The 24224-nt window shown below is 54.2% G+C and overlaps 1 protein-coding gene and 1 long non-coding RNA gene across 3 annotated transcripts in view; both read right to left on the bottom strand.

The window, feature by feature from the left end:
• Positions 1–542: 542 nt before the first annotated feature.
• ZFTA (zinc finger translocation associated) lies at positions 543–8948 on the bottom strand. The gene is made up of 5 exons (XM_086677111.1): positions 8734–8948; positions 6013–6510; positions 5074–5460; positions 4262–4825; positions 543–4023 (listed from the first exon to the last, which is right to left on the bottom strand). The coding sequence occupies exons 1-5, from the start codon at positions 8873–8875 to the stop codon at positions 3560–3562; spliced, it is 2055 nt and encodes a 684-aa protein (XP_086533237.1). The 5' UTR covers positions 8876–8948; the 3' UTR covers positions 543–3559.
• A 5568-nt stretch (positions 8949–14516) lies between these two features.
• The window catches only part of LOC147576400 (uncharacterized), a 48837-nt gene continuing 39129 nt past the window's right edge, over positions 14517–24224 (bottom strand). For both annotated transcript variants that reach the window (XR_015240749.1, XR_015240748.1), the window contains one exon: positions 14517–15357. This is a non-coding gene — a long non-coding RNA (uncharacterized LOC147576400). The remainder of the gene's footprint in view (positions 15358–24224) is intronic.

Below are 24224 nucleotides of genomic sequence, written 5' to 3'. Positions count from 1 at the left end.
GTAGCACCTAAGGAACTTGAATCTTGGTTCCTGTAAAACTGCAAATTGATGTGTTATTAATAAAAAAATTGAAAGGAAAAAAAAAACAGTGACTGCGGTGTCGTTCTGCTAACTTTATTCTTTATACACAGTTTGGGTAAAGTAAGAACCAGGCTTCCACCGGCCCCCATCCCCATTCCACTTTTGAGGCTTTAAAAAGCACCTACTGGTTGATACTGGTCATAGTTCCCAAGGTTGCAGAATTTCCATAGTAGAGCAAAGCTGTGCATTTGGTTTCTGAAAGATCACGGAGACCCTCTTAGAGGTGACCTTAGGAAGATGAGGAGTGGAAGGGGCCAGAGGGTCTGTTGTCCCAGTTCAGCCTCACACCAACCTAGGAGGGTTTCCCGTCTGCAACATGAAGCAGCCTATAAATCAGAGCCACAGTGTGCTTGAGTCACCATGGAAAGCGGGAACTACATACATTAGGTCTTTGCTGAAAGAACTGTTATCACTTCAGATTTTTTCTTCCCCCAAAACTAAGGCTGCCATGACCCTTAAGCTGGATTTTAAAAATTTATTCAACATACCTCTTAGAAAACTTAGGCTGAAATTTTTAAAAAATAACTGATGCAAACAACTTCACAAATACACATACAAATGTTCGAGTAATGTCACTAACATGGTATATAAATATGGATTCAGAGTAACATTTACATATTGGCCATAATAGCAAGCATACCATTAACAAAAACTTCATGAAGAAACTTCACCTGTTCATGTCAGACTTCCCAAGGCAAGGAGGAGGCACCTAGAGAGGAGGACCACCTAACCCCCCTGACCCCTAACCCAAGAGGCCATGGCCGCCGTCAAAGCAGGAATCACTACAGTGGCACTCCGGTCACTGGGGCTTAGATCTTCAGCTTCATGATCATTGGAGGGCTTATCAGAAAGGACTGCTGGGTGCCGCCCATTTCTGATTCATCAGGGTGGGGCCCAAGGATTTGCATTTCTAGTAGGTTCCTAAAGTGATGCTGAAGCTACCGGTCCCGTGGCCACACTTTGAGAACCCCTGGAGTGCTTGGGGCTGCCTCTCAATGAAGACTTTGACTCCTGTCTTCCTAAGGCCTCTCTCCCTGCCTATCAAGGGGAAAAGCCATTCCTAACCAGCTCTCTGTCCTGGCTGACCTGAACTTGGGCAGCGGGCTTGGGTGACCAGAATAGGTCACCCCACTGTTTCTGAACAGGCAGAGTAGTAAAAGTGGTAAAATACTCGTTCTGGATCTGAAAACAACATGCACGAAGGAAAATAAAAGAATGGCAGTGCCCAGCCTGGTGCCATCTGCAATCCCTGTTCTCAAGCTTTTAATACTGTCTCAAAAACCCTGGGAGTTTCAAACACACTGGGAATTCACTTTTCAGTCAACCGACAGCTCATGCAGGATTTCCTGAATCGCTGGTGGCATCTGCAACAAAACCCAGAGAATACCAGAGCCCTTGCCCTACTGGAGAGGCCGTGGGACAGGTGTTAGCCCCACTTGTGGGGTTCTGATGAAGACTGCCGCCCAAACCCCGGAGCTGAGGCCTGTGGTGGCCTGGAGACTGCTCATTCCCAGGAGGCGTGCAGTTCTTTGCCATCCCCAGGTCACGACTGCACTGAAACGGCCTGCAGCACCCAGCATGTGCCATCCTTTGGCAGGCCTAGTGGGAAAAGAAATTGTACGAATTTACAGAGACCGGGAGGCAGTGTGGTGTAGTGCAAACAACACTGAATTGGGAGTCGGGATTTCCATTCTAGTTCTATACTGTTCCTACCTGGCTGTGTGAGCATTTCAGTTTCTGTACTTCACTACCTTATCTGGGAAAGGGGTTAAGGGGGCAGGTACTGGTTGATCTCCAAGGTCTTTCCAGCTTTGACAATCTTGAATTATATAAAAATGCTATAAAATCCATGGTATAAAATCCAATTCCCAATCAGGAAGAGTCCAGGGGACTGGGCCTGAGGCACTTGAACCTTGGGCTCTGGCCTGGGGGTGCTGGGATGAGGAAGGGCTTCCTCTTTGCACTGGGCTTTCCCACCCACCCACCCACAGAGGCCGACCCTGGCCCCAAGTGCCAGGGCCCCTCCACCTCCAGACCCAACCCTCAAGTCCGCCCACTCACCTCCCCACTCTCAGGCTTTAAGACCAAAGGAACCGGCCTGGCTATGTGAAGAGCAGACACTGGGGCCTGGAGGCTTGAGGACAGGCCCCGGAGGAGGGTCACGCATTAGTGTGGGATGTTTGGGGTCCCCCAGCCCCACCTCTGTCCTCACTCCTTCCTGTAGGTCCTTCCTCCACCACCTCACAGCTTATCTCTGATACACGTATAATAAATAAGACATTTGCACATAAGGGTGAATGGGACAGCTCGCTCCCCGCCCCTCCCCCTTTCATATAAAAGCATTAAATACAGTTTCAAAATAAAATACAAAGAGCAAAAAGGGCCTGATCTCGGGGCCACCTGTTCTCCACAGGAGAATGAATCTACACATCCCACTCGGACCTGCCTGGGAGATCGCGGGGCCCCTTCCCGGCCCCACCGGGCCTGGCGCTGCCACGGGTTAGAGAAAGGAAGGCCGAGGCCCGGCCCCGGGCCCTTGGGTGCTGAGAATGGGTGGCACGTCCACCGTGTACAAAGGGGGACAGGGAGGGACGGGAATAGAACGCCAACTGCCGGGACCTCCAGTGCCCCGGGCTCGGACTGTCGGGGACGATAGAGCAGGAGCGCCTGACTGAGTTTAGGGGGAAACGGAGGCCTTCAGAGCAGGAGACGAGCAAAGGAGAAAAGTGCTAATCCCTTTACAAGATCGGGGCCCGGGAGGGCGTGGCAGGAGCGGAGGAGGCGGGAGGGGCCGCGGGGCGCACCGTCCCCAGAGCCCGCCTGGGAGGCTGGCGCAGCTGCCGGAGCCCCAGCCCAGCTCCGCCCCCGCCTCCGGGACGCCCGCCCGCGGTCCCTGGTGTCCTCGCCGCCCGGGGGGTGGGGCTCCCGAGCCCCGCCGCCCCGCCCCCCGCTGGAAGCCCTCGTCCGCAGTCCCGGCCTCCGAGCGGCCGCGAATACCAATGAGGCCCCGGCGGCAGCCGCCCGCGACCCCGGGGGCCGTGCCTGCCCGCGTGCAACTCCGCGGGGAACTGGGCCCCCGCCCAGGGACGGCGCCGGCGCGGCTTTCCTGCCCTCCCCCCAACCCTTGGGGCCCTAATACTGACTGTCGGCACCCCCACCCCGGCCCGGCGCGGGGCTGGGGTTGGAAACCCAACGTGCACACGCTCGGAGGGCCAAGGTGGCCTTTCGGGAAACTTGGGGCCCAGCGCGGGGGAGGGCCAGGGCTCCGGATCCGAAGCGAGCGCGCGCTTCCCGCAGCGCACCGACCGGCCCGGGGGGTGCTCCTGGGCACCGACCGGAAGCCGGCGACCCCACCCAATTCCTATCTCCGCCCGGCCCGGCCAGCGGGGGGGCAGCTGCGGCGGTCAGGGCCGCGGGAAGCTGGGTGTCCCGGCCCGAGGGCCGGCCGAGCACAGGGCCGAGCCGCCCCGCGAGCCCGCTACGCGCGACAAATGGCGCCCGCTTTGAGGTCCGCGCCGCCGTCGCGCGGCGCCGGAGCCGGCGGCCCGAAGCCCTCGTGGCCGTAGCAGCGCAGCGCCGCCTCCTCGTAGGCCTCCAGGATGGTCTGGCGCTCCTCGGGCGTGAAGTCCATGGAGAAGGGGTGCACCTGCAGGATGTGCCGCTTGATGGTGCTGACCTTGAGGGTGGCCAGCGCGCCCCCGCACACCATGCACACCAGGCCGCGCCGGCTGCCGTCGTAGTCCATCAGGTACTCGCCCCGCCAGCGCGGCTGGTAGTTCCGCCGCTGCTCTCGGCTGCGGGGCGGGGGCGGGGGCGGCGGCGGCGGCGGCGGAGGGGGCAGCGGCGGGAAGGCGAGTCCCCCGGGCTCCTGGCCGTCCTCGTCGTCGTCCTCTTCCTCCGCGGGCCGTTCCGACGGCTCCCCTGGGGAGAGCGGGACGTCGCCTGGGAAAGGACAAAGGACCGCACTGGAGCCGGCGGAGGGCAAGCCGACCGCGTCCAGGGTCTCGGCCCCACGACCGCCCGCCTCGGCCCTCCGGGCCCATCCTCCCCGGCCTCCCCTTCAGCCTTCCGCTCTCCCCACCCCCTTCCACCCCAGCACTCCCAGCCTTCGCTCCCTGCCTGGCCCGGGTCCCTGCCCCCACTCTCCCGCGCCACCTGCTCTGGCCCTGCGCCAGCTCACCCCACCACTCCTCCTCCGGCTCCTCCTCCTCCTCTTCCCCTCCCCCCTCCTCGGAGGCTGCGGCTGTGCCGGGGGCGGCAGGGTCCCTGGGGGACTCGGGGCAGGGCAGCCCCAGGGCCAGCAGGTGAGCGGCCTGCTCGCTCCACTCCTGGGCGATAAGGGCCTTAACAGGCCCGCTGAGGCGTGTGGAGCCCGGGTGGCGCTGGCGGATGTGCCGCTTGATGGTGCTCATCTTGAGCGAGGCCAGCGCGCCCCCGCACACCATGCACACCAGGCCGCGCCGGCCGCCGTCCAACTCCATGAGGTACTCCAGCCGCCAGCGCTCCTGGTAGCGGCGGCGGTGGTCACGGCCCCGCGGCGACCGGCCCGGGACCCCCACCCTCTCGCCCTCCTCCTCCTTCTCCTCCTCCTCCTCCTCCTCTGCCGGCCCGGGCCTCTCAGGGACCCCGCCAGCCTCTTCCTTTTTTACGTCTGGGGGACTGAGATCCTGAGAGGATAGGGCTCCGGCAGTGGGGGCGGGGTCCCGGCTCTTTCTGGTCAGGTCCTGGGGGACGAGGTCGTCGTCTGTTGGGGAAGGGGTGAGGGAGAGGGGCTCAGCCTGGTGGCAGGGTTGCCCTTACCCACGCAGAGGGGTCCTCACCCCAGCCCCTGTCTAGAGGCCCCAGCCGGTGTGGGTGTGGGTGTGTGTGTGCCTGTCTGCGGGTGGGTGAGCGTGGGTGTGGAGAGGAGTCCCTCCCGGTTTTGGCCACAGGCCCCGCTTTGCAGCCCTAATATGGGGGAGGGGGGTCTCGGCCCAGGGATGGGCCTCGCACCTGGTGGGGACCGAGTGAGCTCAGACAGTGTCTCGGGCTGGCCTCCCCAGGCTTGCAGCAGGGCGCTGCGCTGGGGGCCGCTGAGCCCCAGGGAGCTGGGGTGCACCTCCAGCACGTGGGCACGGATGTCGTCCAGGTGCAGGCTGGGCAGTGCCCGGCCACAGGCCATGCACACCAGCCGGTTCCCCCGAGGGTCATAGTCCATGAGACACTCTGCCCGGAACCAGTTCTGCAGGGACTCCTTCAGCCTCCGCTCCAGCCGCCGGGCCCCCAGCCCCCTGCTGCCCCCGGCCCTCCGGGAGGCTGACAGGCGCCGACGCCGAGCCCGGGGTGCCACTGGGCCCCCTCGCCGCTGGCATCGGCCGCCCTCACCAGCTGGGGCTTTGCCTGAAAGGGTCGGAGCGAGGTTAGGAACTGAGATGCTGGCGATCCAGGGAGCTCCCCGCGGCAGCCAGGTCCTCCACAAGCCTCTCCCTCGCTCGGACTCTGCCTAACCTTCGGGCTTCTCGCCCTCTCCCCCCATGCCTTGACTCCTTCACCTCCGAACCTGCCTGCACACAAACCCGAAGCCCCACCCGCTCCTCCCGGAGACCCAGATTCTGGCCCCTTCCCCGGACTTCACTGGCAGGCCGGACCTTTCCAGCACCCTCTCCTCCCAGCCTTCCCCCCCACCCCCGCCCATCCCCCCACCTCCAGTCTCCTTGAACCTTCTACATCCGCAGAACGCCGAATCTCTCTCGGGGGGATGCGGGAGACCCCCTCACCTCACTGTCCCGCCCCCAGTATTGTAGGGTAAGGGCAGTAAGCAGACCCCACCCAAAAAAGAGCAGTGACTGGCTCAGGAAAATCCGTTCGTTGGCTGGGGAGACGGCCCCACCCGGGCCCGGCCCCCGGCCCCACCTGCCACCCCGGCCCCTGCCTCTCCAAGTCCTGCGTTACCTGGGCCCTTGGGCGGGCAAGCTTGCAGGCTGGCCCCCTCCTCCTCCTCTTCCTCTTCCTCTTCCTCCTCCTCCTCAGCCCCCTGGGCCCCCAGGCCCTCAGACTCTCCACAGGCCCCCAGCCCCAGGTGGGCATCCCAGCTGTTGCTGATGACTTCCTTCTCCCGGGGGCTCCAATGCAGGGAGTAGGGGTGCTTTTGGCGGATGTGCCGCTTGATGGTGCTGAGCTTGAGGGTGGCCAGGGAGCTGCCGCACACCATGCACACCATGCCGTGCCGGGCGGGGTTGAAGTCCATCAGGTACTCCAGCCGCCAGTGGTCGTGGTAGTAGCGCCGGTGGTCGCGGCCGGGGATGCGGCTCTTTCCGGGCCTCGAGGCCCGGGCCTCACAGTGGTCTGAGTATTTCCTGCCTGAAGATGCCGGTCCCCTGGCCCTGGAGGAGGGCAGGGGGGCACTCCCCCAGGACCCCAAGGCACCCCCTTCCAGCTGAAGATCTTGCCCTGAAGGGGGGGGGGAGGGGGAAAGGGAGACAGTTTTTCAATGTCCGATTTCCAGGGAAAGATCCCAGGCTGGGATTTTGCAGAGAAAGGGAGGCGGGGGAAGGGTCGTTCAGGGGCAGGAAAAGGATGGCAACAGCAACAAGAGGGGTGTGGGAGAGGCGGGAGTCAAAGCATTGGCCCCTTTATGAAGAGTGAGGACCCTTTAAGAGAGGGCCAAGAACGAAGGGATGCGAGGGGCGAGCTCTGACTTTTTTTTTTTTTTAAATGAGGTGAAGGCCAAGCAGGCAGCTGGCTCTCTATGGCACCCTGTTTGGAGGAGGGCTGTAAGAGCGAAGCCAGGAGAGCAGCACGCCGGGGCGGTTCCGGCCAGAGCAGAGCGGGCAGTGGGGCGAGAAGAACAAAGGGGGCATCTGTCTGCATCCAGGGCTGCACACAGGACCCACCCGTCTGAGGCCCCAGCCAGGAGGGCCCCACCCAAAGATCTTCCCCCTTTTTCCAATGATGCCTCCAATGCAGCCTTCTGAGAGTCCCATTTTGGGGGGTCCTAAGCATCGTCGGTTCCCCAAATACAGGCACCCACGGGAGGGATCCAACGGGATCCCCGTTGACACCACGGGAGGTGTCAACACCTCCAGGGAAAGGAGTTTCTAGGACCCTGACTTCCCTAGAGTCTGGGAGAGCCTACCACCCTGCAAGGGGACCCGCAGGAGGGCCACCAAAGTGGCTACTGAAGATTCTGCGGAAGGGAGTGGCCACCACCCACTGGAGCCCATTAAGTCTTTCTGGGGATTTATTTTTTGCTCTGGCAGAGAGCCGGCCACTGCCCAGCAATCAAGGGGCAGGCACTGGAGAGGCCCAAGCACAGCACACTACCCCGGTGGTGTTGCCTTTGGCCAAACAGGCAGACACCCGAAGCGGTCCCCCACCTTCCTTGCAGTTTGGACCCTATTTTATTTAGAAAAGGGTTTCCTGGCCACATAAGCTGAATGGACAAGTGTGGTCATGCTCCCTCTGGAGAATCTCAGGGTCAGAGAAACAAAAGACAGGACCAGATAGGACTCCTGTCACCATTGTGGTGTTGGCTTGTTTTGATTTCAGTAGATCCAGAGAAAGAAAAGCACTGGCTTCAAAGTCAGAGACCTCGGTTCCAGTATGGTTTCACCCGTAACTTGCTCTGTGATCTTTGATAGGTCGTGTGGCTCTCTGGGCCTAAGCCTCTTTGTCTGAAAAGGCACTGGATGGCTAGCTGGTCTCTAAGCATCCTTCCAGCGCTGGATCTATGCTAGTCTAAGGTGGATTGGCCCTTTAAGAGCCCAAAAAAGGGGAGGAGCTGAGATTCTTTAAAAACAAAAGGGGATGGGGAGTTTCTGGGAGGGGAGCTCGAAGATTAGGGCAGAGTCTCCCTAGCCTGGACAGAACCGTCACGGGTCTTAAGGCGCTGACCCCTTCAGCAGGGGAATGAAGAAACAGTGTCCTCTGGGAGAGAACGGGGAGGACGCGCTGGTCCTACTATAGCTGACAAATTGTGGCAAAATTTTCTGAAAAGAAGGGAGGCGATAACGCGCGGACGGGAGGGGTATCTGCCTTTGTGAGCGAGCCCATCCCTTTAGAAACTGCCCGCGGTGGGTAAGGTAGTGGTGGGTCCCCCCACCCCCCACCCCGAGGCGCAAGCCAAGCTCTTTCCTAGAAAGAACATGGGGAAAAAGAAAAAGGATTCCTGTCTGCAAGCAAGGCCACAGGAGGGGAGGAGCAGCGCGACTTAAAGCAGCGGAGTTCCCAGCTCAGCTCCTCTAGGGGAAAGCCCCCCGAAAGCGACCCATAGTCTGGGCAGACTTTTAAGAGACAGCCGGATAAGGGAGACCACCTGGGAGTCTGAAAGAGAAAGGGGCGGGGGCGCAAGTCCAAGAGCCAACAGCGCGCGCCCCATGGCGCCTGGCCAGGCCCTTTGGGGACCCTTCGGCCTGGTCTCTGAGGCGGGGGCCGCGGGGCCCTTTAAGGGGGAGGGAATCCTCCCGAGCCCCGCGGGCGGACCCCGGGAGCTGGGCGGGGGGCTCCCCCGCTGGCCCTGCAGCCGCGATCCGCGCCCGCCAGGTGGCGCCCCCGGCCGCCCTGCCCGCGTCCCCCCCTTTGTTCGGCGGCGGAGAGGGGCCCGGAGCCCGGAGCCGCAGCCCTCCCCTCCCCCATGCCGGGGCCCCCGCCCGAGCCGCCGGCCCCAGCTCTTACCGCCGTCGTCCTCCTCGGGTTCCGCGCCGCCGCTCGATCCGGCGGGCGGCAGCCGTCGGCCCCGTGCCGAGGCCGCTGCTGGCCCGGGGCCGCCCCTGCCGCCGCCGCCGCTCCGGCTCCGGTGGTCCCCGCCGGGCTCCATGCGCTGCGCTGCGGAGCGGGGCCCCGGGGCGGCGGGGCGCGGGGCCGCGGGGCCGGCGGCGGCCCGCGCGGGGCGCTCGGTGCTCGGGGCCCCGGGGCGCGGGGCGCATGCACGGGGCGGCTGGCCGCACGGACGGCTGGCTGCTCGCTCGGCGGCGCGGGCTGGACCGGGGTGGGGACTCCTGTCTGGGGCCCCTGGGGCTCCTTTAAGGGCTCCTGGGTAAATTTAAAGGGGCCGCGCGCTATTTCCTCCTGCCAGCTCGCGGGGGGCTGGGGGGGAGAGGCGGGAGGCGACGAGCTGGCCCGAGGCTCCGCAGCCGGCGCCTGCCCCGGACGTTGGGAGCACAGACCTCGCCGCCCTCGCGGGCCCGCACCGCCGCCTCCGAGGCTCCGGTCCCGGCTCCTGAAGGGTCACCGAAGTGGCGAGGGGAGCCCGCGTCCGCTGCGACGCGCTTCCACCCGGGCTCCGCTCGCAGCCGCTGCCCCCTCGGGGCATCTCAGCGCCCGGCTCCCAGCACCCGCGCCAGCCGGGGATCGCCCGGTGGGAGGCCCGGGTCCCCGCCGGGGCTGCCTCCGCCCGCGCGAGCTGGGCGCGGGCCCCAGAGCGGACGCGACTGGCAGGGGCCCCAGATGGCCGCGGCCCCGCCGAGAGGGTGGAGCCGCGGGGGCGGCCGCGCCCCCTCCCGCGGGAGCCGCCCCGGAGCGCCGGGAGTTCGGGCTCCTCCATTGGAGGCGCCGACCGGGCGAAGCTGCCCCGGAGCCGGCCGGGGGCGGGGGCCGCAGAGACCCAGGCCGGGAAGAGGGGGCGCGCGGTGGACACGGGGGGAGCCAGCTGTGCCGGGGCCCGACGCTGCGGGACGGAGGGGGCCCCACACTGGAAGCCGGGAGGAGAAGGCGTGTGCCGCCGTGACTCAGGCTCCGGCCCCCGGAGGCCTGGGGGTGCCCTTGACGCAGCCCCAGGACCCCCGCCGGCCCGAGGAGGCGAAGAACGCTGACCCCGGGCGGGGTGTCGGGCACCTGGGGACGGGCGCCACCACGGCTGGGAAGCGCTGGGGCGGACCCTGGCTGCAAGCCCCCGGACGCCTCGGGGGCCCCAGCTCCCCAGGATGCGGAGAGAAGGGACCCCCGAGAAGCGGTCAGGGGCGCGGCAGCCTGGGGTCCTTCCGCGAGGACCGGCTGGAGGAGCAGGTGCTTGCTTCGCGTGTGGTTGGTCGCCCACAACAAAGGCGATTCCTAGAGATCCAAATTACAGGGTGCGGAGGCCATGCAGGGTCTTATTATCTAGAGGTGGGTTGTATGCTTTTCCCTGGGGATCCAGCGATCCGCTGAAGAAGTCACCCTCGACAGACTCATTCGCCCACCCAATACCTACTGTGTGCCAACACGCTTTTAGGCGCGGGGCAGTGAACAAGACAGACAAGACTGATACTGTTTACGACTTAACAGGCACCAACGGCTTAAAACAAGGAAACAATTCCAGCCCTTCGGGAGCCATGGGAAATATTAAGCGATCTGGAGCACAGGAGGCCTATCCCCTAAGCGTTTGTGAAGAGGGGCCCAGAACTAAAATTTCTGAAGTGCCTAAAGGTGTCTGTCACCGCTGGAGATGTTAGCCCCATGACGACCTGCCGGAGACGTCACTTTGGGTAAACTGAGTCTCGGCCCTAAGGCTCTGTTCGCTCCACTGCTGGCCCTGCTTTCGGGTTGGAGCCGCACGACTTTTAGCCTCTGGGGGCTGGGGGGCCCTGGTGCTGATGGAGTGCCAGGCGGTGCCAGGAGATGGGAGAATTCCCTCATTCATTACGTGCTACACTTGTGCCAAGCCCAGGGCCACAAAGGGAAAATGAGATACAGACCTGACCTTCACATGCTCCTAAGTATGGGTTAAAAAAGTACGAGGGTAAGCCACCATCGGGGCTGGCCTCCCTGCAACACTTTGGTATATGTCCTTTCCAGTTCTCTCCCTAAGGATAATTTTTGTTTTAAGATTTTATTTTTAAGTAATCTCTCTGCCCATCGTGGGGCTCCAACTCCCAAACCTCAGATCAGCAGGCGCCCCTAAGTAAGATCATTTTGTTACCAAAAGAAAGACATCAAGGCCCCGGTGGAGCTTTTTTTTTTTTTTTTTTTTTTTTTTTTTTTTTTTTTTTTTTTTTACTGAGCCATGCTTCTCTCCTTGCCCACATCCTGCACAGCTCCAGAAACAGCTCCAGGCTCTGTAGTCCTGCAGGATTTTCACCAACTGATCCTCACAGCCACCCTACGGAGATAAAGCTTCGCATTCGTCACTGAAAAAATTACCTAACACAGCCAGGTTGGGGGTGGGAAAGGGGGGGTCATTTCCACCACCTCCCCCCCCCCCCCACCCCAGCAGATCTTCATCTACCGGGTCTACTAAGGCGATGGGAGGCAATGGCAGTCAGGACCCCATTGTGGCTTTTCACGGGCCCTACCTACTTTAGCCTCCGTGAGTGTCTTCCTCTATTTAAAAAAAAAAGAGAGAGAGATTTAATGGATTTTTATGGGCCCTGCAAATGTCTTTATTTTCTCCCATGTGAGAAAAAAATAACGCCTCTTCTTGACCCTCGAAGGTCATTTTTCTCTTCTGATTTTAAAGTGAATTAAAATGTTTCCATGAGCCCCTATAGATATCGTGGGCTCCAGGCACTACGTCCTTGGTGCCCAATGGTTGGCCAGGCTTGACTGCAATTGGGGGGGGGGGGGGATAAGAGCCAAGAGAGAGGCCATCCATAGGGTGCGTGGGTGACTCAGGCTCTTGACTTTGGTGCAGGTCATGAGCCCCTGGTCAGGCTCTGTGCTGATAGCAAGGAGCCTGCTTGGGATCTCTCTGTCCTTCTGTCTCTGCCCCTCTCCCGCTCGCACGCACTCTCTCTCTCTTTCTCTCTCTCTCTCTGTCAAAATAAATAAACTTTTTTTAAAAATTCAAAAAAGAGAGGCCACCCAAACTGAGAAGACTTCTAGGGAAGATATTGCTAGAGGCAAGTCTTGAAAGACCAGGAGAAACCGAGGCCCGGGAAGGGAAGTGCTGAGTGAAGGAGGGGTGAGGGTGGGAGAGGCAGAAGAGGAACCGGGAATGAGCTGGGCGCCATGCTGGGTTCCATGCTGAGAAGCTGCCTTTGTCCTGAAGTCAGGAGGCCAGCCCGGAGCCTGTGTGCAAGGCTTTCTGGAAGCAGCCCTGAGAACAGGAGGGAGGGAGAGAAGAGAGATTGTGGACACTGTCCAGCAGTCCACACCTGCAATAGAAATGACATCAAGGGGCGCCTGGGTGGCTCAGTCGGTTGGGCGTCCGACTTCGGCTCAGGTCATGATCTCGTGGTTCGTGAGTTCGAGCCCCGCGTCTGGCTCTGGGCTGACAGCTCGAAGCCTGGTGTAAGCAGGGCCACACAGCCCAGTGTGTGCAATCTTCTCTGCACACAAGGGGACAGTTTTGGGGTGAAATGCCACCTGTGCCCCAGCTGAGTCATGCACCCTGGTGTCCGCCAGGACGAAAGGATTCCTCTTCTCACCAAGGAGCGATTTGTTAGTCCAGCATGTTCCTGAAAGCTGCTTCCGCTCGGAGGGGTCGTCTTTCCCTAATTCACTAGCCCAAAGGGGGCCCTTTTAACTAATTTTTAACAAAGGCCCCTTAGAGGCTAGCCGCTGTCCTAGATTGAGCCATATCAAGAGGGTAGAAACCACAGGACATGGGGCGGGATTAAATGCCTGATCAGAGAAAGGACAGGCTAACTCCCAAGTATGTGGAGCAGGGGGACAGGGATATAAAAAGAAACACAGATCTGGAGGGCGGAGACAGAATGAGGTCTGGTAAAAGATAAACTGAGGCATATTAAAATTTTCGGAATTTATTTGAGCAAAATCGATTCAAATGGGGCAGGGCCAAACCAGAAGTGGTTAGAAGCACTCGGTCGACGGGAGCTGGGGACAAAACTTTCATAGAGAAAAGGCGGAAGCAAAGCAAGGAAGTTATTGATTGGCTATAGCTCGAACCCTTGTTGGCTGTTTGCGATTGCTTCTCCCTAGGTCTCACTTTAGTGACCTTGAGGTATTTACAGGTTTAAATTTTGGTTCGCTCACACAGGTGCGAGGGCGTTAGAGCCATCTCAGTCTAATGGCCTCCTTGTGTAACTAACTTAACAATTTCTCCCATTTGGTCACCCTTTCACACGTGAGAGATTGACCACAAATTTGGAACGGGTACCACTCCCCGTGTCCATCAGAGTTGAATTGTTCTTAACCTTACCATGAAACCCCTCGTCAAGACGAGGTCACGTCCACTGGAGAATTGCTTTTTGCTGTTTGTCAAACATCCTGTTTCTGGTTTCTCCCCGCTGATGTGCTGATGGCTGCAAATATCCATGTAAGATCCTCAGAGCACGGGAGGGGTTACAATGCTGACACGAGTAGGATAATCGTGCCAAGGGGCTGAAGTGTACGCTTCGCCAGGTTCCCCATGAACCAAAAGAGTCGGTGCCACGTAAGTCAAAGAATGTACCCGATGAGGTATCAGCCTGTGCTACCAGGAAGCTTGTGGGTTCATCGCTTGTATTTGAGTTTTTACAAAACCAGAGGTGTTGGTTCAGGTGCAGCAGACGGCTTTTGCTATGGCACTGGCGCCTCCTTTCTCAGCCGGCAAGTAATCTAAAGCAATCCTATTATCCAGAACCGCCTTAGCAAGAGAGTTTAGGGAACTTTGTCGTCCTACCATGGCCTTAGCAGTAGACTCAGCGATGGTCGCTAATCATGTTTGTTTGTATAATTCCAGGTGAAGGAAGAAGGGACTATATACATATATATATATATATAGTATATAGTATATATAAAATATACTATATATTATATACTATATATACTATATACTATACTATATATATACTATATACTATATACATACTATACTATATAGTATACTATATACTATATACATACTATATACTATATACATACTATATACATACTATACTATATACATACATACATACTATATACTATATACTATATACATACTATACACTATATACTATACATACTATATACTATATATACTATATATATATACTGTATATACTATAGTATATACTATATATACTATATATATACTATATATATACTATAGTATATACTATATATACTATATATATACTATATACTATAGTATATACAGTATATATATACTACATATATACTATATACTATATATATACTGTATATACTATATATACTATACTATATACTATATACCATATATAGTATATATATACTATATACTATACTATATAGTATATAGTGTATATATATATATATATATATATATATATATAGTCAATGGACTTCATTTCCAAATCCCAGATTTAGGGATCTTTAACTTAAGGCAAAGATTTAATATTTTAACTTTATAAAAGGGGCCTGTGGAACAATTTAGGCATACAACGGCATGTGGGATGTCAGTGAAATTACTCATAGGGTGAACTAAGGCGTCTCTCCCTGCACATCCCGATTTTGGCATGGCGTGGCATATCCAGCAATTCGCTAAGTTTCCTGCAGTGGTAGTATTTGCGAAATCCTAATTATAGTGGTGTCTCCCCAGGCATTAATAGAGAGGAAAGCAAATAGCAAATAGACAAAAGGAATAACGATTTCATATTGGAGATTAAGATCTTGACCCATGATCTTGGGAAAGTTGTCCAACTCAAGATGTTGACGGCTTCGGGGGAGGAAGCTCCCCGGTCTATGTTAACTTTACGTCTCTGGCTCGCATGCAGTTCTGAGTCCGGAGGAGCCCTTTTCAATTGGGACACGTGGACCCCAAGGTGCAAGTCCCTGAGATTTGGCCGCCACCTGAGTAGTAAGGAGAACCTGGTATGATCCCTTCCAACGAGGTTCAAGGGCAACCTTCCTTAGGGGTTGTTTCCAGAAGACCCACTCTCCAGTTTCTAAGTTGTGGAAAGTTTGGCCACCTGTAGGAGGATTACAGGAAGCATCTTTTACCTGCTGGAAATACACGCAGGCATAATCCATTAAAGTTTTACAGTACTGAGGCATATCAGAATTTATGAGTATGGGAGATACATGGGGTTCTATCATCAAAGTCATGGGTCTACTTGTTACTGTTCCCTTTCTAAGGCATTAATTTATGCTTTCCCATAGGTGTTGATCTACTCACCATCCAAGCCAATGGTAGAACCTTTAGCCATGGCAATCCAGTTGATTTTGTTAATTTAGGTAGCTTTGGTTTTAAGTTGCCACTTGTCCATTCAACTTTACCAGATGACTGAGGATGGTAAGGGCAGCGGTAATGCCATTGTGTCAGCAGAGCCTTATTTCATTGTTTACCTACCCAGGGAAGTGGGTTCCCCTATCCCTGGAGATCACTCTTGGGACACCCCATCAGGAAATATATTTTCTAAAAGTTCCTTAGTCACCGTTGTGGCATCAGCTGTTCTGCATGGGAAGGTTTCAATCCATCTAAAGAACATACAATACAGGGGCGCCTGGGTGGCGCAGTCGGTTAAGCGTCCAACTTCAGCCAGGTCACGATCTCGCGGTCCATGAGTTCGAGCCCCGCGTCAGGCTCTGGGCTGATGGCTCGGAGCCTGGAGCCTGTTTCCGATTCTGTGTCTGCCCCTGCCCTGTTCATGCTCTGTCTCTCTCTGTCCCAAAAATAAATAAAAAATGTTGAAAAAAAATTAAAAAAAAAAAAAAAGAACATACAATACAAACAATTACAAGAACGTATTGATAAACCCATTGCAGGGAGCCATTGAATGAAATCCATTTGTAAGTCTTCAAATGGCCCAGCAGGTGGTGGGAATGCTCCATTTATTACCTTAATAGTCTTTCCAGGGTTATGGGTGTGACAAATCAGCCAACCGGCTAACCAATTTGTTAACCAAAATTGGTAAACCAATCAGGCAACATTGGAACAGTTACCTTTCGTAATTTGGGTCATTTTCTCTGCGCCGCAAGGAGTCGCACAACGTAGGGCTTTTAGTGATGGCATTCTTAAGGACTGAAAAAGAACCGAGCACCCACCTGGGCCCTCAGGGAGTCCTCATTTAATATTAAACTTGCATCCTCGGTCATTCAAGTTACATACTGGAACAGTTTCAGTGCTGGCTGATTTAGCATAGAAGCCTGCTAGGGTATTTCCCTGACACTCAGGTTCTGTTTTCCTGGTATGAACTTCAATTTTAATCGTTGCAATTTGGTTAGGCAATAGAGTAGCAGGGAGTTGTTCGTTTACTACTCGGGGCCCATTTTTAATTGGGGTTCCACTAGAAGTGAGGAACTCTCTCTGTTTCCATAACATGCCGAAGTCATAGACCATCCCACAGGCCTATCTGCTATGGTGTAAATGTTTACTGATTTTCCTCTGGAGAGCTGACAAGCCCAAGGGAGGGCATGGAGTTCCGCTCCGTGGTTCGGACTTCAGCTGGGGAAGATATCCCTTTCCAGTAGTTTATATTGAGTTGTTACGGCATATCCTGCTTGATATTTCCCTTTTGAATTCTTAGCGCGGGGACCCATCCACGAAGAATATCGCATCTGGGTTTTCCGCCGTGTCCCATGAGTCAATGCGAGCCAAGACCTCCCGCCCACGCAGGTATGCTGCTCTGTACCCTTGTCAGGCAGGGGGAGCAGAGTAGCAGGGCTGAGCACGTGGCAACGCTGACGATGGAGGTTAGAAGGTGAAAGTAGGGGTCCCTGCGCGGCTCAGTCGGTTCAGCGTCTGCCTCTTGGGTTCAGCTCAGGTCATGATCTCACAGTGGGTGGGATCAAGCCCCACGTCAGGCTCTGCGCTGACAGCACAGAACCCGCTTGGGAGTCTCTCTCTTCTTCTCTCTCTCTGCCCCTCCCCCCCCCCCCAAATAAACAAACATTAAAAAAAAAAGAAGAAGGTGAAAGGAGAAGGTTCTCATGTGAGCCGGCCTGCTGAGAAACGTTGAGTCTGATCGGAGCGTAACAGACTCCCGATGGCATGGGGTACTTTTAAGTGTAAGTCATGTCCTACCTAATACCAGTTGGGCTGAGGCTCCCACCGATCGCACTGCCGTGGCTACAGCTTTCCAGAAGTTTGGATATGGTTCGGCTGCTGGGTATAGCTATGAACAGCTGGTCTACGTTTTCCTCCATGCGGTCGTGTTAGAATTCCTAGATTCCTGCTTACCGTGTTTTGCACAAATAGGGTGGAAGATTTAGTACCATTTAGGAGGCTTGGGGCTGGACTTTGTTGCAGGACTAATTTTGGTTGGCTAAAACTTTGCTCGCACTTATCTCCCCAGGGGGCAGACTCTGGCTTTGCCGCCCTTGTAAGCTCCTCCAGGGGCATTGCAATCAGAGAAGCATTGGGAACCCAAGATCCACAATGTCCTGAAGGAGACTCCTTAATGGTCTCTTGGTTGTGGGTCTGGGGAAACGCGGGAGAGTCTTTGTTCTTTCAGGTGAGACAGAGACTGCCTTTTGCAATCGCACCATGCCCAACGTCGTGGGCCTTGTCTTTTGAGAACTGGACTTTTTCCTTGGAGATCTTATGGCCTTTGCAAGCTAATTGCTATAAAAGAGATATCAAATCTGACTTCTTGGGCCTCCCTCCTAGGGGGACATACCAATGGGTCATCTACATATGGAGTGACTGCAGCGTTCTTAGGGAACTGTAAGTTTGCTTATTTTTTGTGAAAAGTAAGGATGGTGTCTCAGCAGTCCAGGTGTATTGTTGGTTGTTCCAAGTGAAGGTGGGCAAATATTGGTTCTTCCTGTCAACTGGGCTACTAAAGACAGAGGAGCAGAGATCCATCACCACTGTGAACCGTTCTGAGTCAGCAGGGACGTTAAACAACAAGGTGTTGGAGATTTGGAACCACAGGGAACCTCAGTATCGCAATTTTGCTGACGGCACAGAGATCCTGGACAAAACACCAACCTCGTCCATTTGATTTTTTTTTTAATGTCTATTTATTTTTGAGAGAGAGTGAGAGAGAGCCGGGGGGGGGGGGGCAGGGGCAGGAAGAGAGAGAGAGCCAGAGGATCCAAAGCAGACTCTATGCTGTCAGCACAGAGCCCGGCGGGAGGCCTGAACCCACCATCCATGAGATCACGACCTGAGCCGAAGTTGGACGCTCAACCGACTGAGCTACCCAGGCACCCTATTTGATTTTTTTTTTAACTTTTATTTATTTTTGAGACAGAGAGAAACAGAGCATGAGCAGGGGAGGGGCAGAGGGAGAGGGAGACACAGAATCCGAAGCAGGCTCCGGGCTCTGAGTTATCAGCACAGAGCCCGACACGGAGGCTCGAACCCACAGACCGCGAGATCGTGACCTGAGCCGAAGTCAGACGCTCAACTGACTGAGCCACCCAGGCGCCCCCCCCCCCCCATCTATTTGATTTTTTAATGGATTAGATAGAAGAGTTGCAGGAAGCAGTCCTCGCTTCGTTTGGCCTTCCCCAATTGGTGAGAGCCCTTTGCTTTTAGTGGAAATTCAGCCAATTTAGGCGGGGATTAGGAATGATCTATTTGGATTTTTATGGGTTTGGTTCTATTAATTTTGCCTCTGTCGGTTGAAGAAGAAGCCCATAGGCATTCAGGCACTTCTGAGAGATTGGGACTCTTTATTTTTATTTTTATTTTATTTTATTTTATTCTATTTTACTTTATTGTTTTGTTTTGCTTTGTTTGTTTTTCATACCTTTGAGTCTTAATTTCACCAATTTCTATTGGCAGAGAACAGAGCAGTTCCGGTTCAGGAGGGTTCAGGAGGGTTCAGGAAATTCTAAGGTCATTTCTCCTTCTGAGTTAAATTTTACAAGACTCCTGAATTTAGAAAGCACATCTCGTCCTACCAGGTCTGCTGGGCCAGTGGCACACGGGAGGAAAGCGTGGGTCCCCGAAAAGGACCCTCATGTCATTGGGACTGATTTCGATACAGGTACCCTTAGAATTTGGTTAGAAACCCCCACTCCAGAAATATTCTCTTTCCTCCAAAGGGGTTTCTGTTTTATGAAAGCAGCATTCCAGGTAGATAAGGCTCTCGGATCCACCAGTGTTAAACGGGACTCTCCATTAATGTTCCCCTTGCTCGTTGAGAGGTATCACTGGGAACGATTTATATGAGGATCCCTCAGAGTCCCATCAATGCTTATTATTATTTTGGTAACAGGGGAACATGTTCCCAGACCAGCTTGGGTCTCTTCAAAAGATTGTTTTTAATCTTTATTTATTTTTGAGAGAGAGACAGAGCATGAGTGGGGGAGGAGCAGAGAAAGAGGGAGACACAGAATCCGAAGCAGGCTCCAGGCCCTGAGCTGTCAGCACAGAGCCCGACGCGGGGCTCGAACTCACGAACTGCGAGATCATGACCTGAGCTGAAATCAGACACTTAACGGACTGAGCCACCCAGGGGCCCCAGCTTGGGCCTCTTCAATAGGCAACTTAGTTTGGGCCCAAGCCTGATAATGAATAAGGAAGTCAGGGCGTCTTTCTGTGCCTGCGTGTAGTAAAAGAAAGCTTCGAGTGTGTCACAAAAAGTGTTTCCAGTCTTGTGGTCTGAGACTGGTTCATCCTTCTTTTGTTGGCAGGATTGAATGACAGTCTCTCGAGGAAATAGTTCATCAATCCTCTCAAACGGGTCTTGGGCGTTTGTTTCTAGTGCGTTTTGGCCCATCTCTGGCAGAGTGGGTAGTATGTGAGTCTTTAATATCTCTCTCAGTCTCTTCCCATTTGACCTTGGCTGTCCATTTTCAGGTGACACGAGGACCTAATGTCATGTGAATAAATCGGTAGAGGTCTGGGAGCTCCGGATGGTAAGCTCTATTAGAATTCTAAATTTCAGGGATCGCCTGGGTGGCTCAGTTAGTGAAGCCTCTGACTCTCGATTTTGGCTCAGGTTGTGGTCCCAGGTCATGAGATCAAGCCCCGCGTCAGGCTCGGAGATGAGCAGGGAGCCTGCTTGAGATTCTCTCTCCCCCTCTGCCCCTCCCCCGCTTGCACGCTCTTGTGCAATCTCACTCTCTCTCTCTAAAATTAAAAAAAGAAGAAGAATTCTAAATTCCTGGGGCACCTGGCTGGCTCGGTCGGTAGAGCGTGCGACACTTGACCTTGGAGCTGTGCGTTGGAGCCCCACGTTGGGGGTCGAATTTACATGCAAAATAAATTAAATAAAATTCTGGCTCATCTTCTGAGTGTCAAGGGATTAGTAGATTCAGAATATTTAAGGAGAGGAGGTAAAGGGAAGAAGCACTCAGACAAGTTAGTCAGTGTGCATTTCTTTATAGATTCAGCATCGGCTTGTTGTATATGCTTTTCATTTGCCTTTTGTAAAGAATCTTTAAAAATTTTTTTTAATGTTTATTCTTGAGAGAGAGAGAGAGAGAGAGAGAGAGAGAGCATGAGTGGGGGAGGGCAGAAGAGAGGAGGAGACACAGAATCCAAAGCAGGCTCCAGGCTCCGAGCTGTCAGCACAGAGCCCGACGCGGGGCCTGAACTCACGGACTGTGAGATCATGACCTGAGCCAAAGTCAGATGCTTAACGGACTGAGCCACCCAGGTGCCCCAGTGAACTGGTTTGGGGAAATTCGGGATCCTTTTTCTCTAGAGCATCTCCTAAATGGATAAGATTAGGTGAGATTCCCTATCGTGGCCACTGGAATTTTCAAGATTACCTTTAGTAAGGTTAGCCCACTGGTTCAAAGAACAGAGGTTCCGAGCCCTCCCTTTTTTTTAAAGTTTATTTGTTTATATTGAGAGACAGAGGGAGGGAGAGCACACGCACACATGTGAGTGAGAAAGGGGCTGAGAGAGAGGGAGACAGAGAATCCCAAGCAGGCTGCACATCGTCAGCACAGAGCCGGATGCAGGGCTCAAACACATGAATCGCGAGATCATGACCTGAGCCAAAACCAAGAGTTGGACATTTAACTGGCTGAGCCCCCCAGGCGCCCCCTGTCCCTCTAATTTCTATTCCTAGAGTTAGTTGGGGTTCCAGATGGAGGAAGCCCAGGTTGTTTAGACTCAGAAAAACCCATTTCTCTCTCTCTCTCTCTCTTTTTTCTTTTTCTCTTATTACACGAGGTCTCACACTGGACCCAGCCCAGCTTAAGTCAGATTCAGTCCGACCTTGGACCCAGTCCAGTTCCTAAGTTGGACCTAGTCTGATCCTGGATTCAGTCCAGTTTCTTTTACATTGGCTGACCCCAGCCCTGGACTGGAGAAAGAAAATGCTCAAAGAAATTCAGAGAGCTCTTTTCAGGGCAAACCCCCCACCCCCACCTTTGGGGTTCTCCTTCGGATCCCCCTGCTGGCCGGAACCCTTAAAAGACAAACTGAGGCATATTCAAATTTTAGGTATTTATTTGAGCAAAAATCCATTCGAATTGGGCAGCGCTCAGCTACAAATGGTCAGAAGCGCTCCATCAGGGGAGCTGGGAAAAACTTGATTTACGGGGCAACGGAGGAAGCAAAGTGGGGAGATTACGGATTAGCTATAGCTTGAATCCTAGTCGGCTAATGTGACTGGGCATCCTTCAGGTTTGCTTTTTTTTTTTTTTTTAATTTTTTTTTCAACGTTTTTTATTTATTTTTGGGACAGAGTGAGACAGAGCATGAACGGGGGAGGGGCAGAGAGAGAGGGAGACACAGAATCGGAAACAGGCTCCAGCCATCAGCCCAGAGCCCGACGCGGGGCTCGAACTCACGGACCGCGAGATCGTGACCTGGCTGAAGTCGGACGCTTAACCAACTGCGCCACCCAGGCGCCCCCAGGTTTGCTTTTTGAGGGACTTACAGGCTTGGGTTTGGGTTTGCTGAGGCAGGCCCTGCGCCGTTAAAGCCACCTCAGCTTAGTGGCCTCCTTGCTTAATTAACAGGTGACGAGCTGGAAACTTTGGGGCCGGTATCAAACCCAGAACACCTCATGTTTGCTCCTCGCCTCTCCCCTGCAGTTCTCTGACTCAGATCCTTGGTCCACCATGTTGTGTCTCCATAGGGTGGCTGGTCCTAGCCTACAAGGGCCAGGGCCACCCAGGGCGCGTGGGGGCCCTCCATCCCCCGTGCCTCAGTGGTTCCTTGGGCGGTCCCGTGGAAGGAAGAGCCCGGCTGCTGACCAGAACGGAGGGACTGGACTGGCCACATTCTCCGAAAGGTAGACCTGAACTCTTTCAAAGAACAAGGAGCCTGTGGGTGTCAAAGGGGTGTAAATGTAGTTTGTAAATTGAATCACTCCGGGGTGCCTTGGCTGTAGGGCAAATGATACTTGCTGGGGGCTGGAGGGTGTTTCCTGAGTTCAAGCCCCACGTGGAGCGTTGCGATTACTTTAAAAAATGAGTTGGGGCGCCTGGGTGGCGCAGTCGGTTAAGAGTCCGACTTCAGCCAGGTCACGATCTCACGGTCTGTGAGTTCGAGCCCCGCGTCGGGCTCTGGGCTGATGGCTCGGAGCCTGGAGCCTGTTTCCGATTCTGTGTCTCCCTCTCTCTCTGCCCCTCCCCTGTTCATGCTCTGTCTCTCTCTGTCCCAAAAATAAATAAACGTTGAAAAAAAAAAAATGAGTAAATATATAAGGAGCGCCTGGGTGGCTCAGTACGTTAAGCATCTGACTCTTGATTTAGGCTCAGGTCATGATCCCTTGGTTCCTGAGATCGGCCTCCTCATCGGGCTCCGTGCTGGTGCTGGGCGTGGAGCCTGCTGGGGGTTCTGTCTCTCCTTCTCTCTCTCTGCCCCTCCCCTGCTCGTGCTCTCTCTCTCATAAATAAATAACTAAATACATCAACTTTAAAAAGAAAGAAGATAAAAAAAAAAATAGGGGTGCCTGGGTGGCTCAGGCGGTTGAGCGTCCCACTTCAGCTCAGGCCATGATCTCAAGGGTTCAAGTGAGTTTGAATCCTGCATTGGGCTCTCTGCTGTCAGCGCAGAGCCCGCTTCAGTTCCTGTCTCCCCCCCCCCCTCAAAAATAAACAAACAACAACAACAAAAAGATCAAAAATGAATCATCCCTTGTAAATTCCCGAAGGAATTGTAAACATAAACATAAAGATTATCTCCCGGTATAAACTAAAACTTCCGACTTTGTAGGTATGTGTTTTGGGGGGGGGGGGGGGAAGGAGGGGAGGAAGTTCAACCCCAGCACTTCAACTTGAAAATGAAGCAGCCGGGGCGCCTGGGTGGCGCAGTCGGTTAAGCGTCCGACTTCAGCCAGGTCACGATCTCGCGGTCCGTGAGTTCGAGCCCCGCGTCAGGCTCTGGGTGGATGGCTCAGAGCCTGGAGCCTGTTTCTGATTCTGTGTCTCCCTCTCTCTCTGCCCCTCCCCCGTTCATGCTCTGTCTCTCTCTGTCCCAAAAATAAATAAACATTGAAAAAAAATTAATAAAATAAAGTTGCAATTTAAAAAAAAAAAAAAAAGAAAATGAAGCAGCCAACATTTGTGGGTTTTTTCCCGTTTGTTTTTAGAGAAGAGAAAACCGGCAAGCTGTTCCCCAGTGTTAACTTAATCGAGTGTGCAGGTGAGTAGGATGTGACATCCCAAGAGGGACAGTCACAGATGGGAAAGAAGTAACTCATCCAGAAACACAGCTGGTATTGGTGTAAGGAAGTCTTAACCCCCCGACCTGCCAGTCCCTAAATCCCTGACACTTAAAACCCCTTTTTTTAATGGGGCCCCTGGGTGGCTCAGCCGGTTAAGCATCCAACTTCCGCTCAGGTCATGATCTCATGGTTTGTGGGTTCAAGTCCGGCATCAGGCTCTGTGCCGACAGCTCGGAGCCTGGAGCCTGTTTCGGATTCTGTGTCTCCCTGTCTCTGCTCCTCCCTTACTCATGCTCTGACTCTCCCTCCCCCCCCCCCTCAAAACTAAATTAAAAAAATCTTCTTCAAAATTTAAAATAAAAATTAAAACACTTTTTTTATTATAAAATATTTCAGACATACGGGGGGAAGCTATTATATTCATCCATATATATACCCGCACCTCTCAGCTTTTACAAATCTAAACATTTTGACATGTTTGCTCAGAAATAAAATATCAGAGACGGTTGATCTCCTCCACAAGCCTTCCTCCTCCCTTCCCCTCACACCCTCCCCAAGCTAACGCTTCCTATGGCCTGCTTATTCCCAAACTGCTTCTGATACTTTCACTGCTTATGTCCATAAACACCATAAATCAATGACTTTCCCGGGCGTAAGGTTGAAATAAATGGTATCGCTCTATGGTGTTAATTCTGGAACTTTCCAAATTTCTTGCACTCTCCCCACGCCACACAGTCTATTCTCAAACACATTCTTTTTTTTTTTTTTTTTTTTCCTGTTTTTCTTTCATTCGCTCTTGTTTCTTGACTATCTGTTCCA

The sequence above is a fragment of the Puma concolor genome, chromosome D1 (assembly GCF_028749965.1).
Source record: "Puma concolor isolate L17-30 chromosome D1, mPumCon1.1.hap2, whole genome shotgun sequence".
NCBI lineage: Eukaryota > Metazoa > Chordata > Mammalia > Carnivora > Felidae > Puma > Puma concolor.
The sequence above is the reverse complement of the archived record's forward strand: the minus strand, read 5'-3'. Positions and strand labels throughout refer to the sequence as shown.

What these genes read in the sequence shown, in the direction of transcription:
- ZFTA (XM_086677111.1), bottom strand. Translation starts at nt 8,875, where the DNA reads ATGGAGCCCGGCGGGGACCACCGGAGCCGGAGCGGCGGCGGCGGCAGG. An exon ending in GCTCACTCGGTCCCCACCAG is followed by an intron (nt 4,826 to 5,073) that starts GTGCGAGGCCCA and finishes CTTCCCCAACAG; the next exon opens with ACGACGACCTCGTCCCCCAG. An exon ending in GCCGGAGGAGGAGTGGTGGG is followed by an intron (nt 4,024 to 4,261) that starts GTGAGCTGGCGC and finishes GTCCTTTCCCAG; the next exon opens with GCGACGTCCCGCTCTCCCCA.